Source organism: Anomaloglossus baeobatrachus, chromosome 2 (genome assembly GCF_048569485.1).
Source record: "Anomaloglossus baeobatrachus isolate aAnoBae1 chromosome 2, aAnoBae1.hap1, whole genome shotgun sequence".
NCBI classification, from domain to species: domain Eukaryota; kingdom Metazoa; phylum Chordata; class Amphibia; order Anura; family Aromobatidae; genus Anomaloglossus; species Anomaloglossus baeobatrachus.
In genome coordinates, this window is record NC_134354.1 from 522,003,769 (window position 1) to 522,029,079 (window position 25,311).

Below are 25,311 nucleotides of genomic sequence, written 5' to 3' on the forward strand. Positions count from 1 at the left end.
CATATCGTTAGATATATCGTAGCGTGTAACGTGCCCTTTAGTCGCTGTGATCTTCTGGTCTCAGACTTGCCAGAGGTCCCTCCCAGAGCAGAGCGCACCCATGACAAGGATATACCCATGGTCTCCTGTGTCTCCCAATGAAGGCTCCAAGAAAGAGATTTTATGGAGAGTATGAAGAATGGTACGGACACCGATGTGTGGGGGCTGTGCACTCCTTTGCCAGAGAGAATCAATGTGTGTGTGTATGACTTTGTGCGGGGTGCGCAACACTTACTGCTTTCTTCAGGTTGGTGTCCAAAACTCCAAAGCCAGTCCATGTTGTAGACGCATTAGACAAACATGTGACACAGGAGTACACTTGGCAAACCAAAACTTGAATAGTTTACTATTTTACACTATCACAGACACAGCCTCAATCCTGACAATTCTGACATTACTGTTTCTTTGCTTTACTCTCACTCGGCCTATCCTCGCTATTTTGGAACTAGTCCGGAAGCTGCAGGGTATCTGTGTCTCCGATACCCCATGCTTCTTCTCACCACCGGCCGCGCTGGGCCCCAACGGCTGTCTAGTTGTACGATTTCCCTGAGCTCACCTGGCTGAGCCGTAGGCTTGAGACCTTTAAGAGGTTACCTCAGGGTTCCCTGACTGCCTCCTGACACCTTGTCGAATCTTTACTCCTTGAACCCTACTGCAGAACTCCATCTCACCAGGCCCGTTTCTCTAATCAATCCCCTGGCCATCTGTCACTCCTCTCCTATCTTATCTAACATTTAACGCACCACTGTCCTTGCCTGACTTCTCGGTGGTATCTGCTGCTACACAGTCCCGGCTCTGCTGCACTGGGGACCCACACTTCACTTGCAGCAGTATTCATTTTATCAAATACATTAACAGCATACTCAGTACCTAAAACACATTACCACATCCTACAAGTACCCAAAATGTTCATGCTACATGGAGCTTATTACACTGTATGGAAGACTATGAAAGGCCCATTATACTGTATGGAAGGCTATGTGCAGCTCATTATAGTATATGGAGGGCTATGTGGGGCACATTATATTATATTGATGGCAATGTGGGGCCCATTATATTATAAGGAGGGTTATGTTGGGCCCATTAAACTATATGGAGAGCTATGTGGGGCCCATCTAATATATAAAGCTGACTATATGTATGTATGTTTGTGTATATGTGTGTATGTCCGCTAAAGGCACACAGAGACACACAGATACAGAGACACAGAGACAGACACACAGAGACAGATACACTGAGACACACAGAAATAGAGACACACAGAGACAGACACACAGAGACAGACACACAGAGACAGAGAGAGGCAGACAGAGAGAGGGAGACAGACAGAGAGGGATAGTGGGAGAGTGAGAGGGAGAGTGAGAGGGACACTTAGTTGCTATCCCGGGCAACGCCGGGTACTACAGCTAGTTATACTATAGAGAGGGCTATGTGGGGCCCCTTATACTGTATGAAGGGCTGTATGGGGACCACTATACTGTATGGAGGGCTATGCAGGGCCCATTATACCTTATAGAAGGCTATATAGGGGCCATTATAATATTTGGAGGGCTATGTGGGGCAATTATATAATATGCAACCAATTCTACAGTGTGAAAGGTCATGTGGGGTCCATCATGCTGTGTGGAGGGCTGTGTAGGGACCATTATGTTGTTGGAGAGCAGTGTGGGAGCTATTATACTTTTTGCAGGGATATGTAGGGTGGCCATTGTACTGTTTGGAGAGCTGTGTGGGTGCCATTATACAGTATGGAGTGTTGTGTTGGGGCCATCGTACTGTGTGGAGAGGTGTTGGGGCCATTATACTACATGTTGATTCATTATACTGTATGGAGACCTATCCAAAAAGAATTGTGGCCATTTGCATAAATAGAAATATTGGGGTCACAATGTGTAGTGAACCCCGAATTGGTATTATTCTTCGATTAACAATTAATTCGATTAACCTTTTTTATTAAGCTCATAAGCATCCACTTACAATTGCAGTGTTCCCTGTGGAGTATATGGGAATTTGATGTACACAATTCCATCACTGACCTTCTCTGATTGGCCTTTTTAATACTAATACTTTGATGTTTTCAATGGTTTATTGTTGATAGATTGTGGTCCATGCGGTGGCCACACTGATTGGAGGGGAGACTCACACTCTGGTTTCCTGTCTGCCTGGTGCTGGTTTTTATATTTCCCTGTGTCTTTGTCCTTTATGTTGGTATTCTAAATTTTTGTATCAATAAAAAGAATATTTTCTATTAAATTCAATACCCTTTGGTTTCTGTTCTTCTTTTTCTCCTTATTGTATGGAGACCTGTGTGGGGTCACAGTTGGGCTATTGAGGTCATCATCACCATACTTTGCCAGGGGAGTTTCGGGGGGTACAGAAGGGTCATCATACTGTGTGTGTGTGTGTGTGTGTGTGTGTGTGTGTGTGTGTGTGTGCAGGAATTAACTATGATGGTATAATACTGTGTTTCAGGGAGACACTTTTGTTGGCATCATACCGTATGGGGTCAATAAAAGAGGAATCTAGGAGACTCAGTAGGAAGAAAATGTTAAATAACTTTGTAATGGCTGCAAAGATGTGAGAGACGCTCTTCTGTGACCCCCACTGAATATTAGGGGTTTTGTTTGGCGGGGGCAATTAGAACTCTGCTAGTGATGCCGAATGGCAATGTATCAGACAAATCTCACCCAGATCTTCTCCATGGGCAAGATTAAACACCGGTCCAGGATTGGTCACAGGCTAGAAGAACCAGGGCAAGGAGTCGGGTAATGGATTAATAAACCCTGTCGTGCCCCGTGAATGGACTTCCGCCCTGACAAGGGCAGCCCCAAATGAATTGTCTGCCCCACAACCACAAAAAATAGATGTCCTCCCGACGCGTTTCCCTCTTAATAACAAGAGTTCCTCTACCCGGGCACATAGGTCTTTTTGATCCACTAGCCTGTGTTGATCCCTGCCACTGCAAGTTGATCTCCTTTCTCTCCTGCCATTGCAGGCTGATCTCCCCTCTCTCTGTCTCCCCTGAGGAACTCTTGTTATTAAGAGGGAAACGCGTCGGGAGGACATCTATTTTTTGTGGTTGTGGGGCAGACAATTCATTTGGGGCTGCCCTTGTCAGGGCGGAAGTCCATTAACGGGGCACGACAGGGTTTATTAATCCATTACCCGACGCCTTGCCCTGGTTCTTCTAGCCTGTGACCAATCCTGGACCGGTGTTTAATCTTGCCCATGGAGAAGATCTGGGTGAGATTTGTCTGATACATTGCCATTCGGCATCACTATTTATTTTGTTATTTGCACAATTTATGCACAAGCACTTTGGTACTTTTTAATGTATTTATTAAAAGCTATGTTTTAGTCCCTGCTATTATCCACTGTGAATAGAGCATTAGCGTGGATGTCTGCCTCTCTACATTTACTTCCATAGGAGTTCCAAAAACAGCCAAGCATAAAAGTGATCAGAGAGCTGCAGATGTCCAACCACCAATCCATTCTAGGCAGTCACAATACCAGTTGAAATGAGGGGTCAGGGAAACCCCATTGTCGAAATAAATGCAGGTTCCTGAAGTGGCACCTACATCTTTTAAAGATTTATGTCATTCTCTGTGGATAAGTAATAAATCTCTGATGTGAATACACCTTTAATGCAGTACTTGAGCAACATCAGTAGATTTTTGTTATAATATGTTACACAACTTAAAAATTCTGATCTGTGTGTGAAAACTCATGCTATTTGCATCTAACAAAATACATGAAGCCATACAGTTGCAGCATTAAGTAACATGCAAGAAGGATATCACAGTGCAGTAAATTAACACTTAGAGCACTAAAGCAAAAGCACAGGCAAGTTATAGGACTGTGGGAGCTTAAATCTGGTCCCAGCATTTCTATCAATTAATCGATTCTCCATTAATCTATAAATGATATTTTTATAGATTAATGGAGAAATCGTTAATGCAAAAAGGCAAAAGCAAATCTTACCCTTCATTGTCCAGGTCCCAGTCCAGCTGCTTTGTACAGTGGAGTGGTCAATAGTGCAATGATATTTCAGACTGTTATTCCGGACAGCATAGGTGCTATGATTGCTTTGATCTTCTTGAACCTTTTGGTCATTTTCATACCACCTAATTATAACGTCTTCAGGAGAAGGGGCGTTAACAGAGCATGTGAGTTTTATCCGACCATCATCATCCCGATTATATTTTATTGTGCGTTGAAGATCTGTAAGACATACAACAATATTACAGCTCCATGCAAACCTTGGCACACTGAATTTTGTTACTGGAAGCAATGAGATTCATGGATTCATGGATCATCTGTGACATTAACTGAGGCTAGAGATGTCTGCAGATCTTGGAATAATCGTACTGGATGCTTATGGCGTCATTGATGAATTGTTATTGAGTTGCAGATGTTTGTATGATCAAAATTAAGCCCCCCATTTATCAAGGCCAGTGGTGTAAACCACAGTCTTATTGAGTTTGCGTGGTGGAGGCAAAAGTGCTTGATATGCGCCGCCATACTTAAGCATACCATGAATTAGATCAGAGGTGGGGAACCTCCGGCCCGTGGGCCGTATAAGGCCCGCCATGCCCTTTTATGCGGCCCCCGGGCAGATTCCCGGGGGCGGCAGTGCTCGAGCCGCCACCGCCATGTTGCGGGCCGCCAGCCCTTTAAATCCGCACATGTGCTGCTGTGCACCATGTACTGCTGTGGACGAGTTTAGTGCTCTGTGTTGCCCGCTCCCCGGCCCTCGGAGCTGCGTGCCCGCCCCCCGGCTCTCAGAGCTGCGTTGCCCGCCCCCCGGGCCTCGGAGCTGCGTGCCCACCCCCCCGGCACTCGGAGCTGCGTGTCCGCCCCCCGGAGCTGCGTGTCCGCCCCCGGCCCTAGGAGCTGCGTGCCCGCTCTCCGGCCCTCGGAGCTGCGTTGCCCACCCCCCGGGCCTCTGAGCTGCGTGCCCGCCCCCGGCACTCGGAGCTGCGTGCCCACCCCCGGCCCTGCGTGTCCACCCCCCAGCCCTCGGAGCTGCGTGTCCACCCTCTGTCCTCGGAGCTGCCTGTCCGGTGCCTGCTCTCCGGTGCTTAAGTCCGGCGCTGCTGTGTGTCCAGCGCCAGCCCTCTGCTGCTGTGTGCCCTGTCCATTGCTTTGTGGCCCCCTCCCCTCCGTGCTGTGTGCCCCCCAATGCTGTGTATCACCATAGGTTTGTGTGTCCCTCCTCCCCTCACTGATGTCAGGGCTCCGCAAGTGATATCTGTGCCCCCCCAGTGGCGCCTGCGCCCCAGACCCTCTTGTGTGGCGCATGCGCCCCAGACCCTCTTGTGTGGCGCCTGCGCCCCAGACCCTCTTGTGTGGCGCCTGCGCCCCAGACCCTCTTGTGTGGCGCCTGCGCCCCAGACCCTCTTGTGTGGCGTCTGCGCCCCAGACCCTCTTGTGTGGCGTCTGCGCCCCAGACCCTCTTGTGTGGCGTCTGCGCCCCAGACCCTCTTGTGTGGAGTCTGCGCCCCAGACCCTCTTGTGTGGCGTCTGCGCCCAAGACCCTCTTGTGTGGCGTCTGCGCCCCAGACCCTCTTGTGTGGCGTCTGCGCCCCAGACCCTCTTGTGTGGCGTCTGCGCCCCAGACCCTCTTCTGTGGCGTCTGCGCCCCAGACCCTCTTGTGTGGCGTCTGCGCCCCAGACCCTCTTGTGTGGCGTCTGCGCCCCAGACCCTCTTGTGTGGCGTCTGCGCCCCAGACCCTCTTGTGTGGCGTCTGCGCCCCAGACCCTCTTGTGTGGCGTCTGCGCCCCAGACCCTCTTGTGTGGCGTCTGCGCCCCAGACCCTCTTGTGTGGCGTCTGCGCCCCAGACCCTCTTGTGTGGCGTCTGCACCCCAGATCCTCTTGTGTGGCGTCTGCGCCCCAGACCCTCTTGTGTGGCGTCTGCGCCCCAGACCCTCTTGTGGCGTCTGCGCCCCAGCGTCTCCCGTGTTGCTTATGCCCCCAGCGTCTATTGTGATGTGCATGTCTCCAGCGTCTCCTGTGATATGTATGCCCCCCAGCATCTCCTGTGACTTATACATCACAGGAGGGGCAGGGGGGATAAACATCACAGGAGGGGCTGGGGGCATATACATCACAGGAGGGGCTGGGTGCAAATACGTGTCCCCAGCCCCTCCTGTGATGTATGTGCCCCCAGTGTCTCCTATGATGTACATACAGCAGGCCCAGCGTCTGCTATATGATGTATATACACCAGTCCCAGACTCTCCTATTTGGTGTATATGCAGGAGTACCAGTGTCTCCTAAGTGATGTATATGCCCCCAGCCCTTCCAGTGATGTATGTGCCCCCAGTGTCTCCTGTGATGTATATACAGCAGTCCCAGTGTTTCCTATGTGATATATGTGCCTCCAGTGTCTCCTGTGATGTATAAACAGCGTCTGTTATGTGATGTATATGATTTACCAATCTTAATCACAAAGAGTTGACTGTGCTCCAGACCCAGACAAAAATAAAAAAGCAGCTGTGAGAAAAAACATGATTAGTATCACCAAACATCACAGCCACACCAAAGAGAAGCAGCTCCGGCCACCACAGTAGGGGAAAGTTAATTAATTGTTTGACCAAATATACTAGGGTAGTTTTCACATTGATAATTTTGTGCGGCCCCCGAAGGTTGGTAGAAATTTCCAAATGGCCCCCGGCTGAAAAAAGGTTTTCCACCCCTGAATTAGATGAATGAGTGAGCCATGCCCTGTTCAACCACTTCCCCACTTCCACCCATTTAGGCCACATTCGCATGTTGAGTATTTGGTCAGTTTTTCACTTCAATATTTGTAAGCCAAAACAGGAGTGGGTAAAAAATACAGACGTGGTGCTCGTGTTTCTTTTATACTTTTCATTTGATTTGTTCCACTCCTTGTTTTGGCTTCTAAATACTGAGGTAAAAAACTCACCAAATACTCAATGTGTGCATGTGTGTCAAAAACTCAGCATCTTACAGTTCCAGCAAAGTGGATGGCATGTATAGAAACCTCCTGCCCACTCTGCATTTATTTTATACTCAGGATAAACTGACCTACAGTGCATGCATAGTCTTACATTAGATGCAGAAAATCCACAGATAAAAAAATGCACATTAAGTTTAACAATAAGGTTTTGTCAAAACCAAATACCAGAGAGAATGAAACAACAAAGGAGCTTCATTTAAAACATGACATACCAACAAGAGACAAAAAAAAAGTAAAAAACGCGATATAAATGCAATGAAAAAAACTTAAGTAACCTAATTTATATAATGGGTACACAATGCTGCAACATCAGAAACTCACCAAAAGCTCACTGTGGGAACGTAGCTTTAACCTCTAAGCCTAGTTTTCACCTTCATGACCGGGCCTATAACTCTGGAACGCTTCAATAGATCGCGTTGATTCTGAGAAGTTTTTTTCATGACATATTGTACTTCATGTTAATGGTAAATTTAGGATGATATTTTTTTGAGTTTATTAGTACAAAAATCATAAATTTTGTGAAAATTCTGCAATTTTCAAACTTTGAATTTTTATGCCCTTAAACCAGAGAGTTACTGTGGGGAAAATAAGTATTTGATAGTCTGCTGATTTTGCAAGTTTTGCCACCTAGAAAAACCAAAAAGGATAAACCAAGGGGTAATTGAACTGAAACACCAAAAGGAGAACCCCTAAAAACACTTTTATTGAATTTGATTAAAATCAAAAATCCCCACACACACAAAAACAAAAAAAGTTTTGATTTTAATCAAATTCAATAAAAGTGTTTTTAGGGGTTCTCCTTTTGGTGTTTAAGTTTTGCCGTCTACAAAGAATCGAGAGGACTGTAATTTTTATCATTAGTACAATTCAACTGTGACAGACAGAAGCCTCCCAAAAATGCAGAAATCATATTGTATGATTTTTAAATAATTAATTTGCATTTTAGTGCATGAAATAAGCATTTTATACAATAGAAAAATAGAACTTAATATTTGGTACAGAAAACTTTTTTTTTTGCAATTACACAGGTCAGATGTTTCCTGTATTTCATGACCACGTTTGCACACACTGCAGCAGGGATTTTGGCCCACTCCTCCATACAGATCTTCTCCAGATCTTTCAGAGCTGTCTGTGGGCAACATTGGGTTTCAGCTCCCTCCAAAGAGTTTCTATTGGGTTCAGGTCTGGAGACTGGTTAGGCCACTCCCGTACCTTGAAAGGCTTCTTACTGAGCCACTCCTTAGTTGCCCCAGCTGTATGTTTCAGCTCATTGGCATGCTAGAAGACCCAGCCACAACCCATTTTCAATGCTCTTACTGAGGGAAGGAGGTTGTTGGCCAAAATCTCATGATACATGACCCCAACATCCTCCCTTCAATACAGTGCAGTCGTATTGTCCCCTTTGCAGAAAAGCACCCCCAAAATATGATGTTTCCACCCCCATGCTTCATGGTTGGAACGGTGTTCTTTGGGTTGTACTCATCCTCCTTCTTCCTTCAAAAACGGCGAGTGGAGTTGATACCAAAAAGTTCTACTTTGGTCTCATCTGACCACACAACCTTCTCCCATGCCTCCTCCGGATCATCCAGATGGTCATTGGCAAATTTCAAATGGGCCTGGATGTGCTCATGTGAGTAGGGGAACCTTGCGTGCCTGCAAGATTTGAATACATGATGCTGTAGTGTGCTGACATCCCAGGTCTCATCAGGTCATTGACCAGGTCCTCCCATGTAGTTCTGGGATGATTCAAGATTTTTCTCTGAAGGGTGGGTACACCCTGTGCCCTCTTTCACACGTCCATGAAGATCATGCACGTTTTTCACGGACGTGTTAAAAGTGCGTATGGCCATCCGTGTGCCGTGTTTATGGCACACGTGTGTTCTCCATGTGCTATCCGTTATAACACACAGAGAACAGGAACTTTCTGCTCACTTGTCCCTGGTGCTGCTGTCTGTGGTGCTGATCTATGGTCTCTGACCCTGCCAACTCCCCGCTACTGCTGCTTCTGGTCCTCTGTGCCGTGCATACGCGATGAGCATAATGAGCGGGGGTTGGAAGCAAGTGACAGCAGCGGGAGAGACAGCAGGGCGGGAGGTGAGTATAAAAATTCCTTTTAATTCACAGACATGTGTGTTTTCTCCGGTGCGTGTCACACAGATCACATCCGTGCGGTCCGTGTGACAACCGTGATGCCGGAGAAAAACTAACATATCTACGTGTACAGCACATGGGCACACGTATGCTCCACATTGACGCACGGCCCATGGCAAAACAGGCACGAGAGCGCAGAGCCATTGATTTTAATGGGTCTACGTGTGGCCCGTGTCTCCAGCACGTGAGGAAACGGACCAAACACATGCTGGAGATATGGATGTTTGAAGGAGGCCTTAAATTAATTCTTTGAGATCTATAGATTCCAATATGAGGTCAACCATGGGGGGTTTATGCTGTTTTGGCATATCAATGGCATCTGCAATTTATTTAAAAAAAAAATTCTCTCCAAAAATTAAATGTTGCTATCTTCTGAGTGCTGCCACATTCAAAAACTATAGTTTTGACCAAATATGGGGTATTATCGTGTTTAAGGGAAATTGCGCAATAAAATTGTGGGGTTCATTAGAGTCCTATTTTAGTGGTAAAAACATATTTATTCTTCCACCCTGATGAACCTGAAGGGATAACAAATTTCCCAACAGCAGTTTCAGATACATTGAGTGTTGAAGTTTTTAAAATAGTATTACTTTTTTATTACAAAGAGACACTATAGGCCCCTCAAAGTCACTTCATACCTGCATAGGAAAAATGATGGGGATATAAAGCAGACATAGGAACTTGTTACTTATTAACTATTTTGTTTGGTTAATGCTTTAAGCTCATACAATTTCAAAGTTTGAAAACTATGAATTTTAAAAAAATGTCACCAAATTTCCAATGTTACTGACCTAAATTTACCACAAACATAAAGTACAATGTGAGCTTCAAGTAAGAAGGAATGGCGGCAACTCACTGGTGAACGTTAACGGCAATTTTTATTGCACAATCTGCAGCATTGTTACAATGTAACCAGGGAGGGGGGAGTGCAGGGGCGCCGGACGACGGCCGTTTCGCACCGTAGCAGGTGCTTCCACAGGTCCGAATGGAAGCACCTGCTACGGTGCGAAACGGCCGTCGTCCGGCGCCCCTGCACTCCCCCCTCCCTGGTTACATTGTAACAATGCTGCAGATTGTGCAATAAAAATTGCCGTTAACGTTCACCAGTGAGTTGCCGCCATTCCTTCTTACTTGAAGCTCATATTGGATTTCTATACCTTGGCTGAGCACCACAGGGACCGGCTGGAGATCTGTGATCCAAGGAAAAACCACAGCCTCGTGAGTACACACCTGGGCTTGCAGTGCCTAGCCTTTTCTCTTTTTTATTACTGATAAAGTACAATGTGTCATGAAAAAAAAAATCTCATTCACGGGGATAAGCAGAAGCGTTCCTGAGTTATGATACGCGTTTCAAATCCACAACATGGCAATTTCTCTTGTGGGTGCGCTAAGTTTTATATCCCTATAGAATTCCATTAGATGTGGAAAAAGCACAGATAAAAACACATGCCTTTTTGTGCATTTCCACAGAGGAAAATCACTAATACTGCTCACAGGTGGATTAAATCTAATATATAAAGCTGAGAGTATGTGTATGTATGTATATATGTATGTATGTATGTATGTATGTATGTGTGTGTGTGTGTGTGTGTGTGTGTGTGTGTGTGTGTGTGTGTGTGTGTGTGTCCCCTAAAGGAAGCCGCACTACCACAAAAGTTTACATAAACACCTCATTTGGCTCAGGGAAGGTCATAGACTATGTTTTGAGAGGAAAACTTAACCCCGAACTTTACAGTTATTCGCCAAAAAACCTGCTTACATTAAAGACAATGGAGCTGGGAGCTAGAGGTAATAGCAGCTTTGATTAGTTGCTATAGGCAATGAAGGACATTCTTAATATAAGAAGCTTATGTGTGAGGTAATATGATATCAGAAGAGACAGGCAGACATAGAGACAGAGACACACAAAGACAAACACACAGAGACCGAGACACACAGAGACCGAGACACACAGAGACCGAGACACAAAGAGACCGAGAAACAAAGACAGACACACACAGGGACAGAGAGACACCCAGAGACAGACACACAAAGACACACACAGAGAAAGACACACACAGAGACACACAGAAACACAGAGAGAGAAACACACAGAGCCTGAGACACACAGAGACAGAAACCAGAAATATCGGTAATATTATATCTCCTAGTTTATATCTATCAGAAAAACCTAAGGACACATGGCTAAAAACACTTGGATCATATAAATGTGGAACCAGCCGCTGTCATCTATGTTGCCATATGGAGAAAGCTACTTCCTTCAAGGATAATCAGAACAATACATACAATATTACCTCCTTTATCAATTGCGCCACTACCATATTTTATACAAAGCAACTTGTTCCTTGTGTAACAAATATTATATAGGATGTACTTCCAGAACTTTACGAAAACGCATATCGGAACATACAAATATTCCAGCATATTCACACCATTCCAGAACAGAATAATAAAAAATACAGATCGATGTCCGGATTGACAAAACATTTTAAGGAGCATCATGATGGGGATTTTAACCACCTCAAAATTACTGGCATTGAAAGGATCGATCGCCCACAACGTGGAGGAAACTGGTTCCAGCTACTCCTCTATGCAGAGGCCAAGTGGATTATGAAACTAGATGCCCGATATCCTAATGGACTGAATTATCGCTCAGACCTGCGATATATATTGTGAGTTTGTGTTGACATATCTGTGAGGATATATAGATATATATGTTTGCATGAGTGTCCATATGTGGTTCTCACTATAATAACTATTTTTATTTCAGATTTTTCTTTTTTATATATATATATATATATATATATATTTGTTTTCATATACTAAACTTAATAGGTCAAATTTTGATATTTACATGCATTGGGACACATGCATATATGCGCGCATATACAAATGCATGTTTTTTGCTAACTAGCAGTATTTGATTAACAATATTTTCAGCTGATCTGTCTCACCCTGCCCCCAATGAAGAGCATGGGCATTCCTTGTCCTCTGGTGCTCATTTGGGAGTCTGCCTTTGAGTATTTAAAATGTGTCTGATGTATGTATAGTCACCTATGATTAAGGACTTGTTTTTATTTACTGTTCAAAACGCGTAAGGTGCGCTTATGCATCCTCTCTCAAGTTTTGGATCCGTTGGATTTTTAATACCCAATAAATTTTTGATAGTTTAATATACTGGATTGTGGTGCTGGGTCCACCCTTCACTTCTTCTCAGCTACATACCAACCTGGCCAGTCTGCAGGACCACGAGCACCTGCAAGTCCTGGAGCACAGTTTTGCCTATGGTAAGCTGAAGTCTCATTACTTTTTTTTTTTTTTTACACATACAGAGAAAGACACACACACACACAGAGACACACAGAAACACTGAGAGAAACACGCAGGGCCTGAGACACAAAGGGCCTTAGACACACAGGGCCTGAGACACACAGGGCCTGAGACACACAGGGCCTGAGACACACATAAACAGAGACACACAGAAACAGAGACACACAGAAACAGAGACACACAGAGACTAATATAGCCTAAGACACACAGAAACAGACATACACAGAGACACACAGAGACAGAGACACAGAGACTGATACAAAGACAGAGACACAGACACACATAGAAAGAGACAAACAGAGACACACAGAGACTGATACAGAGAGAAAGACACACAGTCACACACACAAACTGATATAGAGACTGAATACAACTGCAAGAGATACATTGTCAGATTTATATCGGTAGAATATTTAGAAAACCATGCATCATTTCCTTTACAATTCACAAATACTTGCTACTTTGTGTTGATGACACACACACATGTGACGCCCTGGACTAGCCAGGTAGTCACAGGTAGGCCCTTACACAACACCCCCCCCTTAATAAGGTGACAGCAGCCAACCTACAAAACACCTGTCACCTCCCTCAGGGTTTGATGTTCACACCAGGGGGCGGAGCCAGGCGGTTGGCCACGCCCACCGAGGAGTGCACAAGCCCTGAGGCAGGAAAAACAGTGCAGTTCCTGGTGGGGAGCAGTGTGTTAGTGAGCTGAAGTTGAGTTGTGATGGTGAAGTGGAGAGTCAAGTTCAAGCGCAGCAAGCCTGCGGTGTCAGGCTTGCAGCATTAACACTGACCGGTGCCGAGGTTGTAGCCCTGGTACCGTGTCAAGGAGGCAGACGGTGGTGGCCGCCTGCAGGAGCTGGAATTAGAGCCAGTGGAACCGTAAGGGACCGGGACTGGGTAGTGGCCCGCCGGTACCGAACCGGGGAACCGATTGGAAACCGGAGCACCAGGAGGGGTACTCAGACCCAGTACGAGGCCCAGAAACAACTGGACCGAGTCGAATCAACTGACTGAGGACTGGACTTTAGGCCCTTTCCTACCTAAGACCCGACTGAAGACAACAGCCCAACAATAGGGGTAGAAAGCCACCGCCCAGGCATCGAGACCCCACGGGCCAGCGTCTGCGGGCACACGGGCTCCACTGGCATACATCAGGCTGGGGAGCGGACTACCATTGCTCTGTCATAGGAGTCATCAATTTCTACAATACAAAAGTGAGGTGCATGAGAAAGGTGGAAACCACCAACCTGAAAAGGGGAAAAGCGCAGCCGGCTGCGGGCACCATCCACCATCTTGTTTGGTTTACCAGAGACTCCAGCGTGTTTGTAATACTGAGTACAACAGTGCCTTCGGGCCGCGCACCGCGCCGCACCGCACCGACACACCAGCACGCATCTTTTCCCCCGCCTCAGCACCACCCTCGGGCCCCCGGGACCATCATCCCCCTACCCACGGAGGGGTCAACACCAAGCTGCGCAACACCGTCCCCGGGAGCCTAGTCAACTGCAGCGGTGGTGTCCATCCATTCACCACAACCCGTGGATGGCGTCACGAACTTAATCCCCAAACAACCGCGGCCCCGGCCGTGGACCTCCCCACCGAACACTACCCCTCACGTAGTGCCAGCAACTCCCTTTCAGAGCGACGTGACCCCCGGGTCCGGGAGGAGCTCAATCCACCCACCAACGAGCACGGATCCGAGCAGCTCAGCAGCCAGCCGAGCCCCGGGGCGGTACACACACACACACACACACACATATAAGATTGTTGTGAATGTCAGTTATGCTTTAGCTGCTGTGAGGCTCCCTCTTGTGACCAGGAATGGTTTGGACAGAGACCAGGTGTGTTGGAGCAATGGGCGTTTCCATTGCTAACTCTCTGCCTATTTAAACCTTGGTCTGCTAGCAGGCTGAGCCGGTTGTCATTTGTTCTTTAGTTTACCAGCCTTCTCATCTTGCTCCAGACCACATCTACCCCAGGTAAGTGCTTTGTTATTTCTTATGTTGTTTTGTTCTTTTTGTTCTTATCTGGGTTTGTCATTTACTGTGGTTATTGTCAGTTAATTTGCATGCTGGAATCTTCCCTCTCTGTGCTTAGCTGGGAAGCTCCCTGCAGCTATGTTTGGAGTATTGCTCCTATAAGTCCATGTGTTTGTTGCTTCTTGAATTTGTAATTGTTCCTGCTTTCTGTTCATTGGTTTGACAAGAGCGCCTGATATAAGACGGAGTTTTTGTACTATCAGGTATTTGGATTTTTGTAGGGTTTTTCTCTGGCCCCCCTCAGCCGCTTTCCTATCCTTTCTTATTTAGTCAATGGGGCCTCACCTTTGCTAATCCTATCATCCATCTGTGTATAGTGTTTTCCTATATCACCGTAGTCTTTGTATGTGGGGGGCTTGCTATACCTTTGCGGTCTATTTCTGAGGCAGAGAGCTATTCATCCTTCCTTTCTTTAGGATGGCTAGTTCTCTGGCTGGGTTCACAGTGCATAGGATGTTAGTTCACCCCTCAGCTACTTCTAGTGTTGATGGTTAGTAAGGGGATGGCGGCCAGATTAGTTGCCAATGCTCTTGTCACCTTTTTTGCCAATGATCTATGGTGATCTTCCATGGTTCCGGATTATAACATAAAATATACATATATATTTATCTAAAATATGAAAAGTTTACAAGATATGAATACTTTTTCAAGTCATTTACTTGCATATCACATCAAATAAAAAAAACAAAACCCTCTTGAACACACTAGTGAAGTAATGTTATGTGCCTTATGAGGATATTGAGCACATTTTGGACATGACTCCTACATGTGGCCATAGACATCTGTATATCTTTTTCTTTTTATGCTCATTCATGTTCAGATTGACTAGTTGTCCATGATATTTCAAGAATAAGGGTATGTGCCCATGATCAGGGCTCACTGCATCCTGGACGTAGCTGGTCCTGACATACGGGGCCGCGAGTCTCCTCCCCAGGAGAATGCAGGAGACTGCAGCTGCTCGTACCCACGATCAGGGTTCAGTGTGCTGCTGTCTCTCGCTTGTGTTCTCCCTACGGAAGACGCATGCGAATCCGCAGCAAACAACTGACATGCTGCGGCTTGAAAAGCCGCACCGCAGGTCAGTGTTTACTGCGGAAAAAAGAAGAACAGTGGGCATGGGATTTCTTGAAATCTCGTCCACTAGGCTTGTACTATACAGTCATGGCCAAAAGTTTTGAGAATGCTACAAATATAAATTTTTACAAAGTCTACTGCTTAAGTTTTTCTAATGGCAATTTGCATACACTCCAGAATGTCATAAAGAGTGATCAGCTTAACAGCAATTACTTGCAAAGTCAATATTGGCTAAGAAAATGAACTTCAACCCCCAAAACACATTTCAACATCATTGCATTCCTGCCTTAAAAGGAGCAGCTAACATTGTTTTAGTGATTGTTCCATTAACACAGGTATGGGTGTTGATGAAGACAGGGCTGGCGATCAATCAGTCATGATTAAGTAAGAATGACACCACTGGACACTTTAAAAGGAGGCTGGTGCTTGGTATCATTGTTTCTCTTCAGTTAACCATGGTTATCTCTAAAGAAACACGTGCAGCCATCATTGCTCTGCACAAAAATGGCCTAACAGGGAAGCGTATCGCAGCTACAAAGATTGCATCTCAGTCAACAATCTATCGCATCATCAAGAACTTCAAGGAGAGAGCTTCCATTGTTGCCAAAAAGGCTCCAGGGTGCCCAAGAAGGACCAGCAAACGCCAGGACCGTATCTTAAAACTGTTTCAGCTGCGGGATCGGACTACCAGCAGTGCCGAGCTAGCTCAGCAATGGCAGCAGGCTGGTGTGAGTGCTTCTGCACGCACTGTGAGGCGGAGACTGCTTGAGCAAGGCCTGGTTTCAAGGAGGGCAGCAAAGAAGCCACTTCTCTCCACAAAAAACATCAGGGACCGACTGATATTCTGCACCAGGTACAGGGAGTGGACTGCTGAGGACTGGGGAAAAGTCATTTTCTCAGATGAATCCCCTTTTCGATTGTTTGGGACATCTGGAAAACAGCTTATTAGGAGAAGAAGAGGTGAGCGCTACCACCAGTCTTGTCTCATGCCAATTGTTAAGCATCCTGAAATGATTCATGTGTGGGGTTGCTTCTCAGCCAAGGGAATCGGCTCACTCACAGTCTTGCCTAAAAACACATCCATGAATAAAGAATGGTACCAGAATGTCCTCCAAGAGCAACTTCTCCCAACTGTCCAAGAGCAGTTTGGCGCCCAACAATGCCTTTTCCAGCATGATGGAGCACCTTGCCATAAAGCAAAGGTGATCACTAAATGGCTCATGGAAAAAAACATAGAGATTGTGGGTCCATGGCCTGGAAACTCCCCAGATCTTAATCCCATTGAGAACTTGTGGGCAATCATCAAGAGACGGGTGGACAAACAAAAACCAACAAATTCTGGCAAAATGCAAGCATTCCAAGGACAGCAATCAGTCAGTATTTGGTCCAGAAGTTGATTGAGAGCATGCCAGGGAGAATTGCAGAGGTCCTGAAGAAGAAGGGTCAACACTGCAAATATTGACTTGCTGCATTAACTCATTCTAACTGTCAATATAACCTTTTGGTACTCATAATATGATTGCAATTATATTTCTGTATGTGATGTAAACATCAGACAAACACAATTAAATACCAGAGGGCAACAGATCATGTGAAAATATAATTTTGGTGTCATTCTCAAAACGTTTGGCCATGACTGTACAACGCAGCGTTTTGGACACAGCTGAAACATGCTACATCCAAAACGCTGCAAACACTGATCATGGGCACGCACCCTAACGCTATCAGATCCGTTTACCCTATGATGAATGAACTTAGCAAGGTGTCTGCAAAGTGCTCAGCATAAATGAGTACACCCCTTTTGAAAAGTAAGATTTCAATCAATATTTCAGTTAAAATTTTGACATGACTGAGTTGTAATTGACTATGCTTTTAACCCACACCATGAAAGTAACACTAATAATATAATTTTCATTACAAAATCATCAGTGATACTCAAATTAGTTGATGTAAAAATGAATATACTCCACATCAAAAATAATTACATCTAGTATTTTGTATGACCTCCATGATTTTTAAGGACAGAACATTCCTTCTAGGCAAGGAATGATGAAGTTGGCAACTTATTGCAACATCTTTTTCTATTCTTCAAGAATGACCTCATTGAGAGCCTGGTTGCTGGATGGAGAGTGATGCTCACCTTGTCTCTTTAAAACTCCCTGTAGGTGTTCAATTTTTAGATCAAGAGATATTCTTGGCCAATGAATCATTTTCACCCTGTTCTTCAGAAATGCAGCAGTGACCTTAGATGTCTGTCTTGGATCACTGTCATGTTGGAAAAGTGCACATCATCCAAGTGTATGGAGTGATACCAGCATTTTTTCTTTCATTCTAGAGCAGTACATCTGTGAATTCATGATACCATGCTCCCTACACCAGCAGCACTCATCTAGCCCTACCTAAGGTCACTGCCACCATCGTCTTTCACTGTAGGCACCAAGCATTTTTCTTTGTACTCCTCACCTTTGCAACTTTATACAGTTTTGAAGCCATAAATTCCAAAAACATTTATTTTGGTCTTAACTCCAGGAGTATAGAGTCCAGTAGTCTTCATATTTTTCAGCATGGCCATTGGCAAATTGTAGGTGGGCTTTGATGCATATGGGCTTTAGGAGAGGCTTCCTTTGTGGATGACACCAATGCATGCCATTCCTCTGCAGTGCATGCTGTCAGTGGCGTAACTAGAGTCCGAAGGGCCCGGTGCAAAGTTTGATTTCAGCCCCCCATCTCTTTAATTGTGTAGTAATGACCCCCCCCATTCTGTACTAATGTTCCCCCATCCTGGGCCACTTCCTGTTAAATATGTTCCCCATCCTGTTGTATGACCCCATCATGACTATATGTCCTCATCATAGCACCATCATGGTGTATGACCCCCATCATGGCCCCATTCTGGTATATATGGCCCCATACTGGTATATATTGCTCCATCATGTCCACATCCTGGTATATATGGCCCTATCATGTCTACATTTTGGTATATATATCCCCATGATTGCCCCATATTGGTATACGTCCCCATCCTAGTATATATGACCCCATCCTGGTATGTATGGCCCTATCATATCCCCATCTTGATATATAGCTTCATCATGTCTCCATCCTGGTATATATGGCCCCATCATATCCCATCCTGGTATATATTGCCCCATCATGCCTTCATCCTGGTATATAGCCCCATTGTGATATGTCCCAATCATGTCCCCATACTGGTATATATGGCCCATCATGTCCTCATCCTAGTATATAGCCCCATCCTAGTATATGTCCCCATCCTGGCCACATTTTGGTATATAGCCCCTTCTTAGTATATGTCCCCATCCTGATATATAGCCCCATCCTGATAGGTATCCCAATCATGTCCCTTCTGGTGTATAGCTTCATCCTGTCCCCATCCTGGTATATGTGGCCTCATCATGTCCCCATCCTGGTATATATAGCCCCATCATATCTAAATCCGGGTATATAGCCCCATCCTAGTATATGTCCCCATTTTGAACACATCCTGGTATATAGCCCCTTCCTAGTATATGTTCCCATCCTGATATATATCACCATCCTGATAGGTGTCCCAATCATGTCCCCATTCTGGTGTATAGCTTTATTCTGTCCCCATCCTGGTATATATGGCCTCATCATGTCCCCATCCTGGTATATATAGCCCCATTATATCTAAATCCGAGTATATAGCCCTACCCATACTAGTATATGTCCCCATTTTGGACACATCCTGGCATATAGCATCATCCTGGTATATAGCCCCATACTTGTATATGTCCCTATCATGTACCATCCTGGTATATAGCCCCATCCTGGTATATGTCACCATCCTGGCTGCATACTTGTATATAGCTCCATCCTCGTATATGTCCCAATCATGTCCCCATCATGTCCCCATCCTGGTATATAGCCCCATCCTGGTAACTATGATCTCTCAGCGCACCGCACACAGAAAAAAAACTAAAGTATTACATTCACCTTTCTGCCACTTACCCGGTGTCCTCCTCCGACTTTGACATGCTGGTAACTGACCAGCATGTAATTGGCGCAGTGCATAACATCACTGTCATGTGTGCCCACTTACAGTGCTGTTAGCTGTGTCAGAATATTCACTGCTCTCAATGCCCAGGATGCAGATCCAGCTGAAACAGATGTTGGGGTTGAAGGGCCCTGCACCCCTGGGCCTAGTCGTGATTCCTTCATCCAAAATTATTTCACCCCTGCATGCTGTATTGTGTTATGGGAAACTCTCACTCCAGTTTGGCTTTCTACTTCTTTAGCTAACTGCAGTGAACGATCATGTCGATTTTGTTCAAACCTTCTTATCAGAAGAAATTCCTGTCATCGGCCTTGATGTTTCTAAGATAAATGCAGTTCCATGATTGTTACATTTTTTTATCACTTTTGCTACAGTATTTACTAATAAGTAAAGCTTTGCTGATTTTCTTGTAGGCTTCACCATTCTTGTGTAAAGAATTATTTTTTTCTCAGGTCTTGTGTCTCTCCCATGAGGTGCCACTGCTGATAGCATCAAATAGGAAGGGAGTTTCTTTGATAAGTAATGCCCTTTTATAGTCAAGTGTCTGACTGACATCTGTTTAATTAGACATACTTGCATTGGAATTCTTGTTAATTAGAATTTTATAGCCCATGACTTTCATTGGGGTGTACTCATTTTTGCCAGATGTGTTCATGAACTAATTTGTTAGAAAAATTACTTTTGTGAGTGTATGTAACAAATCTTGTTTGCAATCAATGGCCCACATTATAGGGATATTTTGTAGAAGCCATCGCTTCCCATAGAAAATGTTGATTTAAAAAAAACAAAAAAAAACTAAACGTTTTGTGACAAATCTGTCGGGGTGTAATCATTTATGCTGAGCACTTTTATACATATGAGAATATGAGTAAGCCCATGATCAGATTACTTTAACGAGCAAATGCAAAATTGTCGGTTTTTCATTTAGAAAAAAAAGGATATTTTTCATTAGTATTGTCATCCGTATGTCAGTTTTTTAATTCCAAATGACATATTAGCAATTTAAATTATAATAATGGTCCAAATACAGATTTCTATGTTAATAATAGCAATAGATCAGTGAAAACATATGACATACAGATGATATTCCATATGTGATCTGTTTTTTGTGCACCCACTGACTTATAATGGGCAAGTCTGATCCATAGAACGGATCAAATGCTGCTATTCTTTTACACGGATACCAATGGTCTGAATGTAAAAACGTTCTACCACATTGACATGCATTGGTTCATGTGCTATCCGTTCTGTATAAGGACAGCACACAGACGTTTAATATACTCGTCTGAATGAGCCTTTAGGCCCGTTTCACACGTCAGTGAAAAACACTGACGTTTTTCACTGGCGTGTAAAACACGCACATGTCCCTCCGTGTGCCGTGAATTACGGCACACATGGGTTGTCTAAGTGCAATCCGGACTCCGTTCTCTGTGGCCCGTGATTGCACTTAGAAATCAACTCACCTGTGCGCGCTCCCGCTCTCTATGGTGCTGATCGCTCCCGCGGTGCAGCATCCGGCCGGCGCTGACCACCGCAGCAGCTGCTTCCGGGTCGGCTGTGTCGTGCATCATGAATATGCGCGACAGTAATGAGCCGGCTCTGAAGCAGCAAGCAGAACGGGCTGCAGAGAGCGCCGCTGAAGCCGGGTGAGTAAAAATGTTTTTTATTTTAAAAGCACGTTTTTTTATGGCACGTGTCTCACGGACCACACCACTGCGTGGTCCGTGGGACATCAGTGATGCCAGAAAAAAATGGACATGTCTCCGTGCGGCAATCACGCACACGCAGGTACGCCGCACGGAGACATGGTCAGTGAAACATCACTGACGTGTGAGCAGACCCATTCATTATAATGGGTCTGCGTATGTCAGTGATTCTGGTACGTTTAAAAAAAAGCACAAACGTCCCAGAATCACTGACGTGTGAAAGGGGCCTTAGGGTGCGTTCATACAAACCTAGTTTCCATCCGTATGCAGTCCTTATTGAAAACAGCATAGATACAGCACACGGACCAATGCAAGTCAATGTAGCAGTTCTTGTGAACATTATTCAACAAGCACAGTGTGCGGGAAAACAAATTGCAGCATGTACTAGTCTATATTTTATGACATGATGTGGTTCTTACCTATGATCTGTAGAGTTATTTTATTTTCAATATTTCCTGCCTTTGTCCCCACGTAGCATTTATATGTATTTTCATCACTTTTCTTCAAGTGTCTTATTAGGAGAGAAGCATTTCCTTTACTTATTTCATTCAGAAACAGTGACGTTCTTCCAGAATAGCCTGTGTCTTGGTTTTGCAGCTGGTCTGCAGTCCTATAATATGAGTGCACATTTGTGTTGTCACTAATAGTCCAATGAATGACCAAATCCTCCCCAGGATTAAAAGAACACGGCAGGATGACAGCTCTTCTTTGCTCACCTAAAATAGCACCTATAAAATGAGAGGGACAAATTTTAAAAGAAGGAAGTAGTGTTTTTGCACATTAAAGACTTAGAAATAATATTCTAGCTGTGAAATTTGTTTAGTATCATACAGTTGCTTCCACACATTAACGTTTTCATTATGGGAAGCTGTCATGTGGCCACTAGAGAGGACCTGACCTGTAGATGTTCGGTGGGTTCAGCTAAAGTTCGGTTTGGGACCCTGACTTGACCTGAACCCCTTTGGAAGTCACTAATTGGCCAGTTCAGGTCTTCGCCCACTTGCAGCCAGCCATAAACAGATCACTTCTGGGGGGGGGGGATTGTTGGCAGGGATTTCCCATTTATTTAGTTTTGTTGGTGCACACTACATCCAATTATGCTGTTGTTACCTCCAGTAAGAGACGTTCAAACACTGCAAGTAGCTCACACTGAGCCGAGCACAGAACGTACAACGATGCTCACATGAGAGGTTTTTATACATAAAGCACCCAAACTCCGAACCTGAACTGTTCTTTTTGTGAAGTCTTTGTTCAGTATGAACACCAAACCTCGGGTTCGCTCATCTCTAGTGACCAGTCTAAAACATGGTCTCCTATTTAGATAGAAAATAGATCTCTGGTGTTTTGTAAACTACAGGATTACATTATCATCTAAAACATCCCTTTGGGCCACTGTTAGACTGGCTCTACCAACCAACTCCTCATCCAGCTGTACCCTCCTTATTTCTCTGAATGTCTCCCATGCAGGTGAAGATATAATTTCAACTATATATACGGGATCACATACTTTTACCAATCACAGATGTGATATTGGATCATTTTCTTCATTTGAAAAGACAAGGCCCCAATACGAGGGGCTGCTGATAAGTCTTTGGCTTTGTGATCTTTTTTTGTTTCTATGGTAATGAATGTAACATCACATGAAAGCCTTATGTGTCTAATATATGTTTTCATAATTGTGTTTGTTGCTTGTGGCAACAGTGTTCTATGCACGCGGTAAAACAAAATGGTGGAGTCTAATGCGATATTCACAGCAACTAAGAGCAGAGGAGGAATACAATTCTTGTTTCTGCAAGAAAAGTCCGCGAAGGATATTCATGGTGGTAAGTCGCAGACATTGGGAGATCAATGCACTTCATATTCCACAGTTAAGAACTGAGTTACCAAATTTAAAACGGGCCACTTCAGCACCAATGATGAGGAACGTCCTGGATGACTGAGAGTGGTTGTTGTTCCTGAGATATTCGACGGTGTGCACAACCTCATACTAGAGAATCAAGGAATTTCATCTAAAGCAGTAGCAGACATCATGGGGATTTCCCGTGAACGTGTTTGTGTCATTATCCATGAACATTTGGACATGAGGAAGCTATCTGCAAAGTGGGTCCCCAAATGTTTGACAACAGATCAGAGAAGCAGGTGAGTGAAAACTTCCCGGTCCATTTGTTAGCATTTTCAGACTGATAAGAACTTCCTGGATTGACTGGTCACTATGGATGAGACCTGGATTTATTTGAATGACCCTGAAGAGAAGCAGTTAAAAGAGTGGAGACCCAGTGGTTCTCCTCATCCAAAAAAAGTTGAGGGTGCAAAAATCAGCCACTAAGGCAATGAAGTCTGTGTTTTGGGAGGGCGTGCTGCTAGTAGACTAGCTTCAAAAGGGTTCCACCATCAATGCAAGGTATTACATTGAACTTTTGGACCAATTGAAGGCAACCCTGAAGTCCAAAAGGTGTGGCAAGCTGTCCAAAGGAATCTTGTTCCTGCAAGACAACGCCTATTCTCCTGCTTTGAGGCACAACCAAAATCCTTTTTGCTAGGCTTACAAAATTTGGAATACCAATGTAAAAAGTGTGTTAACATCAGTGGAGAGTATGTGGAATAAATGTAAAGTTTCATCATCCTATCTCATTTCTTTCTGGGTAAAGCCAAAGACTTAGCAGCAGCCCCTCGTATATCAATTGCGTTTTGTTTAAAATTACTTTCCTTTTTCGTGTTGTTTTGGAGTCAACTTTATCAAAACGGTGCACGTAATTCATGAATTTGGCATAAAGTTAATAAAATTTGCTGTTATTAACTGCTTTGGCTATTTTTGGTGCTAAAAATCACAATTTGGGGTCAAAAGTAATAAACGTACTCAAAAATACACCAGGAAGGGACTGTAGTAAAATTGCGCTAAATTTTGAGACTTTTTAAAAGTCACAATTGATTATTGAGAGGAAAATATTTTGAATTCCTAAACTCAGACCAGAAAGTGGAAAAAAAGGCATCATAAGAGGCGTAAATATTGTGCATTGAGTGAAAACTCAAAAAAGGTGCTAAATACACAAAACTAGACAAAAATAGGTGTAAAGGCAATGATGAATCATGGCCAAGGTTTAAAGGGAACCTGTCAGGTGCAATATGCACCCAGAACCACGAGCAGTTCTGGGAGCATATAGCTATTCCCCGGGTGTCACAGGGGGTGTCATCAGGATGTCATCAGAGTTCATTGGCAACTCTAATGCCCTCCTGGATGTCACTGCACACACACTGCTTGCTGGATACTCATCTGTCCCCATGATGCGGTCCTCGGCGATGCTGCTCCGGTTTCCAGGTCTTCAGTGCAGTGAATAATCAATGAATGTGACACACATATGACCATATACGGACATCTGAAACCGGCCTTACAGGATCTGAGTCATGTGAGCACAGGAGTCATCACACGACCCTGTGCTACCATGACAACCACAGGATCAACAAGATCACGTCACATGACTTCCGGTAACGGCCTGTAAGTAAAGTTATTGCGTGATCGCTATTATAATGGTGCTGTCACATAATGACATCGCCATTTATGGGGTTAAAAGGCATGGGTAGATAATGATTTTGCTTGTGCCTGACAGGCACACACACATGTCAGCTGTATAAATCAGCTGAGCTGTGCGCCGATCTCCCCCGGCTGCCGGCAGCATCCGGAGGAGATTAACACTATGACCGCTATGATGTAATTTTACTGCCCGCGGTCGTTAAGGGGTTAAAAGGGGAACTGATGCCATATCAGTCATTACGCGTTCGAACATAATTCGAATATTTTTATTCATAGTGTGGCTGGCAGACACAAATGTAACATGTCTGTGCATTGTCTTGGACGTGTTTGTCATTGATCACATGGTAAGCTGAACCTTTACTTCACTTGTCTACTGGTTGGCCTTTTCATGCTCCCGTGTTATAAACTATATTT

At 44.6% G+C, this 25,311-nt stretch overlaps 1 protein-coding gene across 3 annotated transcripts in view; it reads right to left on the reverse strand.

Moving 5' to 3' along the window:
- The window catches only part of HHLA2 (HHLA2 member of B7 family), a 176,295-nt gene that overhangs the window by 131,749 nt on the left and 19,235 nt on the right, over positions 1 to 25,311 (reverse strand). For all 3 annotated transcript variants that reach the window (XM_075336576.1, XM_075336577.1, XM_075336575.1), the window contains exons 3-4: positions 21,788 to 22,096; positions 4,021 to 4,260 (exon numbers count right to left, since the gene is read on the reverse strand). In XM_075336576.1, coding sequence (XP_075192691.1) covers positions 4,021 to 4,260; positions 21,788 to 22,096 — 549 coding nt within the window. The remainder of the gene's footprint in view (positions 1 to 4,020; positions 4,261 to 21,787; positions 22,097 to 25,311) is intronic.